Source organism: Physcomitrium patens, chromosome 19 (assembly GCF_059467195.1).
Source record: "Physcomitrium patens ecotype Gransden chromosome 19, ASM5946719v1, whole genome shotgun sequence".
Taxonomy (NCBI): domain Eukaryota; kingdom Viridiplantae; phylum Streptophyta; class Bryopsida; order Funariales; family Funariaceae; genus Physcomitrium; species Physcomitrium patens.
In genome coordinates, this window is record NC_143428.1 from 872,501 (window position 1) to 882,517 (window position 10,017).

The 10,017-nt window shown below is 34.6% G+C and overlaps 2 protein-coding genes across 2 annotated transcripts; both read left to right on the forward strand.

The window, feature by feature from the left end:
• The first annotated feature begins 2,677 nt into the window (after positions 1 to 2,677).
• Positions 2,678 to 4,324, forward strand: LOC112295742 (uncharacterized). The gene is made up of 3 exons (XM_024547658.3): positions 2,678 to 2,826; positions 3,196 to 3,407; positions 3,590 to 4,324. The coding sequence occupies exons 1-3, from the start codon at positions 2,749 to 2,751 to the stop codon at positions 4,023 to 4,025; spliced, it is 726 nt and encodes a 241-aa protein (XP_024403426.1). The 5' UTR covers positions 2,678 to 2,748; the 3' UTR covers positions 4,026 to 4,324.
• Positions 4,325 to 8,026: 3,702 nt separating this feature from the next.
• On the forward strand, positions 8,027 to 9,266 carry LOC112272832 (uncharacterized). The gene is made up of 2 exons (XM_024500975.3): positions 8,027 to 8,186; positions 8,917 to 9,266. The coding sequence occupies exons 1-2, from the start codon at positions 8,102 to 8,104 to the stop codon at positions 9,114 to 9,116; spliced, it is 285 nt and encodes a 94-aa protein (XP_024356743.1). The 5' UTR covers positions 8,027 to 8,101; the 3' UTR covers positions 9,117 to 9,266.
• The last annotated feature ends 751 nt before the right edge of the window (positions 9,267 to 10,017 follow it).

Here is a 10,017-nt window from a genome sequence, read left to right on the forward strand (position 1 = left end):
TTAAAATAATTTTTAAAAATATATTAGATGAATTAATAAACTATTTTTTATCTTATTAATTAAAAGGATATAGCTAATAATAATATAAAATTTTATAAATCCTAAAAAATTATAATAATACTAATAATATTATATATTTATATTTATATTTATGATATAAATTTATTTATATTATATAAATAAAAAAATAAAGAATAAAGGTGCTACTTCTTATCTAACTTACAACATAAACTAAAAATTATAGATTAAGAGAATAAAGCTTTTTCCGTTTTAATAAAAGAAATAAGATTTAAGAAATTAGAGACTTATTTTATTATATTTGTTAAGCCTTATTCTAAAGATTTAACATCAAAGGGACTTATAAAGTAGATATTGGCATTTATTTTCATTTAATTATCTGTTTTATTAATTATGAAAAATATGACATAATTTTATTGAATATTTTTGAATAACAATAGCATAACATTAATATGAATGTCATTCAAAAAAATTTATTTCAAACAATATTTTTTGAAAAATATGCTATTGTTGAATGTTATTTTTTGAATAACAATAGAATAATAATAATAAAAATATGATAATAGCATTTTAAATATATAAAAGAATAGAAATTTTTGTATTTATGCATACTTTATTAATACAAGGTTTTTCATAATTAATTATTATAATCTCATTGCTATTTAAATTTAAAATCTGATAATTTATTTCTTTTTTATTGGATTATTTACACTGCTTTGTATTATAATGATTTTTATGGACATGATAGTAGTATAATAAAAGAAAAAATAATTTATTAAGAAAATCATTAGAAGTTAGATAACCTATTCCTAACCAATATTGTGTTATAGTGTCATTTTACCATATCTATCAGTATATATCTATTATTATTTACTAATGCTATTCAAAATTTTAAAATATATTTTGAAAAAATAAAATTATATTATACCATCATTTTGAAATTAAAAATTTCAATCTTATAAATGATAAATATTTTAAAGTTTAAATCTAATCTTTAAGCCAAACTATTAATTGTCTTTATCTTAAAGCATTTATTAATAATAAAATTAATTTTAATCATTATTTATATGAGATTAAAACTAAAATTATTGAATAAAAATATATTATGAATAAAAGCATATTTACATATATATATAAATATATATATATATATATATATATAACCATATATAACTAAAAAATATTCAATTATAATTAAAAATCAAATTATATAAGAGTTTGAATTAAATAAGTAAAATATATGATTTTTATATATATTAAAAGAATATAAATTATTGCTACAAAATACACATTTTTTAAGTTATTAATAAGAATTTAAGATAGTTTAGAATGATTTTAAAGATATTTTTTTTATTCTATTACCATTATTGTGTGATTACAAGCAACATAAATTTAATGCAATTAGTTCACCTAATTATTGATATTACTCAATTTATCTACTAGTCAAATATATTTTTTAAATCTAAATTCATTATAATAATAAAGAATATGAAAAATAAATAATTAAATAATTAAATAAAATAAAATCAATCATAATTTTTTTTTATGTAGCTTTCAATATCTAAGATATTAACTACTAAAATGCTTTTACTTTGTTTTTAAGAATAATAAACTTCTTACAAATGCTAGCTCTTTTTGTCCTTCTTTTAAGTTATAGTTCTCTAAAGCATTCAACAATTTTTTTTTCTAATTTCAGAAAGACCCTAACATTGTCCCCTATAGACTCTAAGTTGTTGCAAAATATATATATGAAAACAAACATTTAAAACTTCTATAATATTTATTAAATAAAAGAAAAGAAAAGAAAATAAAATAAATCACGGTTCCTTCCTATCCTATTTGAAAAGAGAAAATTTTCCAAATCAGCTGTAATTCTGTGTTGCACACAGTTTGAAGAAGTGGACACGAAAAATGTCCCCAGAACATTCAAAGAATTCCAAATAAATGAAGCCCTCATTTCATTTTATTTGTATGTAATTGCAATTATTAACTTTCAAAATGGCAACATGCAGAGTTCTACTTTACTTTCGACGCACCAGGAATCCTCGTGGAAAGCAAAAAGGGGGATAAAGCAAAATCTAGAGCTACGCATGTGATTGATAAAGAGTAGACTGATGATTCACCACAATAGCTGTTTCCATCAACATGCTGGAAGGATTATCCACCACAATAGCTGTTTCCATCAACATGCTGGAAGGATTATCCACCACAAACAAATGCTGCTTCCGATTCAGGCCGCATTCGATTATCCCGCTGCAAAAGTGGGTTAGTCCAAATCCCTTCTTCAGGGGGCGAGTGAATGAGTGCAGGATGATGGAAAAGGTAAGCTTCTCAGCCTGGAAAGGTTCATCCCCAGACCCCTTAAAGCCTCACATTTGTCATTGGGTTCTACAAGCAACGGCGACACCCATGACTGGTTCTCATATACAAATGTGGTTTGGCTTTATCCGCCTGGAATAGGCGCCGAGCCTCCATGACAGACCAGCAGAGGCATCCCATTCCAACAGAATTCTGCCATGTGTTGCAAATGCCGTCTTGTGAATTGCTGCTTCCCACGTCATCTTGCTATGCTGCCCACCTAACCTCCCCGCCCGAGCTTCCCTCATGGAATTCTGCTTATTTAGACTGGTTTTCGCACCGCAAATTTCAAACTGTAGTTGTTTTGACCTCATTCAAGAGTGTGACACTGACTTATCTTGTGCACTATTCCCTCGACTTTCTAGACTAACAATGGCGCTTTCGTCGGTATCCCGGTGCCTTGTCCTCGTGTTGGTGATGCTGGCAGTGGTGCCTCAAGCGTATGCCCAGGTAACAGCATTTCTGATGGAGAGGAGTGTCAGCACTAGAATTGCATCGTAGTGTTCCCTGCACACGCATGACTCAGAATTCAGCTCAGTGCCGGAGCCTATTTCATGGTTTCTGGAATCCATTTTCAAATGACATAAGCAACTCCATATAAGTCCTAGGAGTTGCGCAGGGCAACTGTGGCCAGAGGGATACCTGCCACGTTTCATGAAGTGTAGTAGATATGCTCTCGCTGTCAATGTCTATGATAGTCACATATCACCCTAATGCTCAAGGCCTGACGACAGTACTTGTCTCATATCTTACTCGCATGATATCGCCTAAGAAGTAGGAATTACTTGACATGGGAGCTGATATCTTTGTCCTCTGCAGAATTGTAATACCACCCTGCTCGCTGCGGTCAAAGCCGATCCCAGGCTTCAGCAGCTTGCCGCAGTTATCGAGGCGGCCGGATTGGCGGATACAGTGGAGAGGCTTGTCAACGTCACCGTAATTGCCCCAGATAACAATGCTTTCAATGGTACCAATGGATTACTCTCTCTTCTTCGACAGAACAACCTCAACCTGACTGACGTTACTGCCCCGTAAGTGACCGCATTGGTTTTCTTCCTCTGTGATCCAAATCTCCAAAGTTGAAGGCTGAAGGGTGCTCGGAGTTTTGAGTGCTTTTAACCATCCATTTGATAATTCAAGTCACCACTGTAAACTAGGGTGGATGCAAGGTGGACTAATGTAGTCGTGCTGTCATGTCAAATCCTTACAACAGAGGACAGAATCGTGCTGCCAGCATCCTGCTGTATCACATCATTGCGGGTCCTGCTAGAGCCGCCGACCTCAAGAACAACCAGGTCTTGACCACCTTCCTCGGACCAAACTACACACTGCGAGTGAACAAGCAGACCGCTCCCACCCTCATTGTCTCTTTCGTCGGAACTGGAAGCAACGCGACTGTCACCGCGGCCGACGTCCCAGTCTGCAGTTCCATCGTGCACGTTGTCAACAATGTGTTGCTGCCCGCTACCAATTTGACAGCCATTCCCGCCTACACCGCCCCTGGTGCTGCTCCAGGCTCTCCTCCCGGTTCCATGGTTCCCACACCCCCGGGCTCCCAGGCTCCTTCCGGTTCCGGTGCTTCCTCGCTCAGTGTTGGGTCCATGGCCTTCGCACTCTCTGTCGCCGTGGCTGCCGTCCTGATGAACTAAGCTGCATGGGCCTGTTCTGTTCGATACCCAGCGTACACACAGTCTCTGAGTTTAACTGTTGTTTAGGAGTTCTATCGGAGAGTAGTGTAGCTAGCAGTCCGACATTGTGTCTAGATTGATGGGATTGTATCCTTTCTTTGTTTCTTTCTTTCGGTCTTGTTTTTGCAGATTGGATTAGGGGTCTATGGTTCTGGTCTTCTCGACTCTGCCTGTCCGCATGCTTGTACAATGGCGGTTGCCACATTTACCTTGTAAATTTGACATTCTTCCACGCTGTCACAACGGCACTTTTCCTCGCCTCTCCCCTTGCCTCTTGTCACAGTGACCGGTCCTTCCTTACAATCCCAATGAATGTGTTTACCGACGTGTTCGCGTCTGTACCATGTGTCTGTGTAGGCAGCTTGTGGACATGAAGCACCTTCTTACAGTTCTCTACATCGATGATCTCCTCAATAGCATTCTAGAGCAAGACATACCTTATTTTGAATTGAGATCAGTCATATTTGTATTCTGCCCATTATGTTGGAACACAATATTGCCAGCGCACTATTATTCTAATATATAAACATGTTGAAATATGCAAGCAGAATAACGTTGGATTATAGTACAGTGGGGGGGGAGCACATATTCTTGACTTCTTTTCAATTCATCTCTCTTAGATTTTCAACTCTCTTATTCCTTTAGATTTTGCAGGACAACGACTAAGTGTTGAGAATACTTCTGCTAAGATAAAAACTTCTAATCGTACTTCAAATCGCAGCATACTAATAAGGACAACCCTATGGATGTTAACATGTACAATAATTTCGTACATACTGTAAAAGCCTTGAGATAAAGAAAACGGAAGAGTGACTACTATAACCATAATACGTGAATTGATAATATCAATATTTCTCTAACTCTCATCTCTAATTGTGACATTACGATTTCACCTGATGTAGTATAGTAAGCAAAATTCTGAAAGATAGATTGGTTATAATTACTAATAAAAACTATATTCCAACACAGTTCTAATTACTGTACTAAATGTACTTGTGTGCATGTAGAAATTATGATTCTGATTTTCTGTAAATAAAATAAAAATGTCCCTATATTTATATTTATTGTACTGAAATCTTCCCTGCATTTTTTCTACCAATCAAATCAGCACTTTCACAAGCAAGTTTGGTTACAGGTACTATTTCATTTCTTCAAATATTAACATAAAATTTATGAAAAGTTAAAAATTCGAGGATGATTTTTTTTAAATTAAAATTATCTATGACACAATTAAAATTTGGCAAGTTGTGTTGCAGTAAAAAAAAATAGACACCAAAGTTGTAAAAAAAAATAGACACCAAAGTTGTAAAAAAAAATAGACACCAAAGTTGTAAAAAAAAATAGACACCAAAGTTGTAAAGAAAAGGATATACAAATGACTCAAAGTAGGATATACAAACTTGATTGACTGTGCTTTTAAAGATAAATGGAACATTGAATAAAGAAAAGGACACAATATTTTACTCATATATTATCCACTTTATAATTATAAATATATACATATTTATAATCATATACATTAATTAAGTATAATTTTATTTGGTATTAATACAAATTTGATTTAGTAAATCTAATGTTGTATGTGCAATTTGGCTCTTAGAAAGATAGAAACAAATTTATATTACTTGGATTTATTTTTATCTAAGTTTTATGATTCATTAAATCAAACTAAGTTTTATAATTAAAAACCTGGATGTAAATACCAGAGGAATTGGTTTAAGACATGTAAATATATTTTTAAATACAAAAAATAATACCATAAATAAACTCAATATTTTTTTCTTTTATAATATCATAGAAATCATTTATTCTATCTAAATGTAGATTTAAATGGAACTTAATCAACAATTTACATATAAATATTTAAATCTTTACTTAATAATGCAATATGAAGTAAACAAATTGAATACAAAATATTTGAAGTAGATGCAAATATTTATTATTTACATTTAATTTGTATTACGACATTATAACACCATATAATATTCGGCACGATGGCATTAAAGTAATGTTTAAGAATAGTATGTAATTCTAAAAATATAATATTTTATATATAAAATGTAATACAATTTATGAATTTTTCTCAAATTCCTCTACAAAAAATTACTTAATGAGGTGGTCATTTAAGTAATTAATAAAAGATATTATTATTCACAACCATGATATCTTGTATAGTTAGAGTAATTGTCATTTTAAATAATGATCATAAAGTATAATAGAACACTTGGTTGAGTTAGACATAACAAAAAGATATAAACAATATTTACAATTAAGTCCATTTTTTATTCTTTGATTTCTACAAGAACATTATAGTATTTGAATAATTAATTCCACTACTGCTTTATAAACACATGTAAATAAAATAGGAAAAAAGTGCACCATGAATTATAGTATGGACGTCTTTTAAAGCAAATATTATTTGGCAAACATAAGATTGAGCCAATTGATCAAAATTTAATACCACTAATAGAAAAGATTTTTATTTTATTTACCTTTTTTTGAATTTTTTTTTTTTAACTACTTAACACTATTTGGATTTATTAAATGCATTGCTCTTTCTTTAAACTAACATAATTGAATTACACACTAACTGAAGTCCAAATATTTGGTCGCAGAAACCTTCCACGATCCCAGCCGTCAGATCTCAAAATTTAATCCTGGCCGTTACATGTATCTCGGGGGAACATGTCCAGGCGGGCAGGAGATGGCCCCGCAGCCCGGAGGACAGGGAGCCACGGGCATCAGAGTTCCTCCAAATTTCAAGTGCTTTCAAAGATTAATGTGCTCATTTTGTGGAAAAAAAAAAAAAAAAAAAAAAAACAAGCGAATTGAAATATTTGGGAAAAAAAAAATGTTTCAAAATGGCTGCTGCCCTTGAAAATTTAGAGCCTCACTATCCTGATTTCACAGGCTTGCTGGTAACTACACTTGTTTGTTTCTTCTACTAATTATGGATATTAATAAATGAAAAAAGAAGTTCTCACAAGTATAATCTTGACATGTTTCCCATCGTGTATGTTGTTACACTATGAGAAAGGGTTTGCAACGTTAATCATACAAATTACACAGAGATGTTTATTTGTAGCTTTTGGTATTTAAAAGTACAAGTAACAGTAATACAATCAAGTACGAAAGCATAGGCTAATTTGTTTGCTACCCTAACTCAATTAATGCCAAACTAAATGTACTCCAATTTAGAAAAACATCTTTTGTATGCCAAAAATATAATTGTTATATAACAACTCCACTACATGTAGTATATCATGTGCAGAAATGAAGTCATTGATAAGAACTAGTTTGGATTCAAATAAATAAATCATTGCTTATTTTACTGTTCATGTATTCAATGTAATGGTAAATATCATTTTGAGCAATGCAACTTCCCATTTGAGTGGTATTTGCCATACACAAGGTGTAGATTTTCTTTTTTAATGGTTTTGACTAACCAAGTTTATAGGAAGGGATTGAAGCCACCTTAAAAGCAACCCTATTCTACATCTTCCATTTGTATTGACCCGAGTGTGCAACTAACCCAAGGTCAATTGGTTCGCATCACATATAGTGTTTGTGAACCTCAGCTTTGCAGTACAATGCAAAGTTTTGCTTGATCTGTAATACCAGTCATGTTTCATTCCAAACTAGGGTTTATCTTTGGGTATCTTAGAACCAGTGATTGTGATTTATAGAGTGTGCCTCTTTGGACTTGCACTTTGGACTAGGTGCTGTACTCAGGGAATAAGTTAATTAGGTCATGTAGTCCTCCAACCTGCCCTCCTGCCCGCTCTCCAACCTGCCCCATTGGTCCTCCTACGCTCCCTCCGTCCGTTCTCAGGAGTTCCCAGAGATCCGATCGGCGGTTGAGATCGAATCTGCGGTGGAGCTGGAGTAGAGCCGCAGCAGGCACCGATCGAAGGCAATTCCCCAAAGAAAGGGTGCGATCTCGCATCGCCGTTTTGCTCACCCAGCCCAGTTCAATCGTTGCTTGCTCTCTCGCAGTGTAATCTTTCGCTCTCTCGCTCTCTCTCTGAGTAGCAGTCATGGCCAGTTCTGCCACCGCTTCCGCCGTTCGCCGGCTGGTTTCCAAGGTCGCCACCACCGCTCCCACTTCTGCTGCCACATCTGGTACCGTCGTTTCTCACGTTTTCTCTCTGTTGGGTCCTTACTGCATTTGTTGGTTGCGACGTTAGGAAACCCAGAGTTAGAAACTCTGTCGCATTTTCGAGTTGGATTTCCCTTGAATTTTTTAACGCTGACTTGAATGGACTTTATGGGTTTCAAGTTTAATGTTGTTTAGGTTTTCTTGTTTTGTGTCTGCTGCTAGTTTCCCGAAAATTTCGACAATTATGTGTTACTGGTATTGGTTTCTAAACTTGGATTTTCTAGGGTTTTGACTCTTGTTTTCAGTAATCACAACACTCTAGCTTGTTGTAGTGAACTTGTAGATCGGTTCTGTGGAGTTAAGTGTATTCTAGGTCTTTATCTCTAGTAACCAATTTTGCTGCTAAGTGTATTTAGTTTCATCGTTTGCATGTGATGTCTTCATAGCATAACCTGGTGAGACTGTATTTCACTAGATAGCTACGTCGGTGATGCACGAATCAGTCACCGTTGAAATATCCAAAATAGGGCTTGAGTGTTCAGGTTTCTATTCTGAGGCGTCTTAGCTTCTCAGTGCTCTGCCGGTATTCGCTAGTTTAATTCACACTCCACGTGCTTTTCTAAAAAGTTTACACCGCTGATTTTTGTCTTCCCATGCTATTATCTATCAGCCTGTGTGATATCTGCTCTGAAACACATGGCGGTCAACGATATCAGCATATTGTCGATGCTGATATGCTTTCTGTATTCGCAGGTACCAGGCAGTTTCACGCTACGGGGGCGAAGAGGTATAGCAACGATTACATCCATGCCGATCACATGTACGACATTACCGCGATGAAGAACCGTAAGTTGAAGATGGCTGTTGGTACCTTCGGCGCTCTGGCAATCGGTATCGTGGTGCCTATCTGGGCTGTGCAGTTTCAAATGAAGAAGCAAGGTGGTGGTTTGTGAACTTAGCCAGTTCAATAATATCGTTGCAGCCAGCTTGATGGCATGCTCTGAACCAGTAACTTTAGAGACAGAGTTCTCTCTTTCTGCCAAGAGTCTAACTGTGGACTTGATAGTTACTAAATAATCATTAAATTTCTTTCCTTCTCAGTACTACACACGCTGCTTGATTGAATGTGATAAATGATGGATGCCTCGCTTCTTTGTATTTCAACTTTGTTGAAGCTTTGCCATAGCTGCATTTGTTTGGGTGAACTGAAGATGGTTTTGTGCCTGTCAGACCTTCCGTCTGTGATAAGCTTGCCTTAGAGCATCACTGATGTGGGTTTTATATGTTTTAGTTTGAAGTTTGATTTCGCTAGGGTTGTATTTGGGGGTTTGGACCCCTTAGGTCCATTGAATCCTATTCTGATCCGCTTTAGCACAGCGTGTTTCGCTACTACATTTGATGCTGAAGTTAATCAGGGTTTCCTCATGGATGTTATTCATGCATACTTTCGAATTTTATTGGGTTAATCTTTTGCAATCTCCGTAGCATGGAAGTTGCCAATGAACAATTTCGTTTACTCCTGTTGATGAAGGGTTAACTATGCATGCCCGAGTGCATGATGAGGTGAAAGGCACAACTCCACCGATTGAAGTGGTGTTGTCCATGCATAAATGTTGAGATCATTGTTATTTTGTATTGAAATAATTTGGATTTAAAGTTTTGAATCTTGAAATGAAAAGACGATCTGAATTGTAAACATTGATTTAAAATTTCATAAAATTTAAATCAATTTTCTTCAATTCTGTACAACAATCCCAGAAAAAAATGATTCTAGTTAGAAAACAAATCTTGCGAATTACCTCTTACTAAGTCTTCGAATCACACACTTTCAAGGAATAAACTTAATTCAGGAGA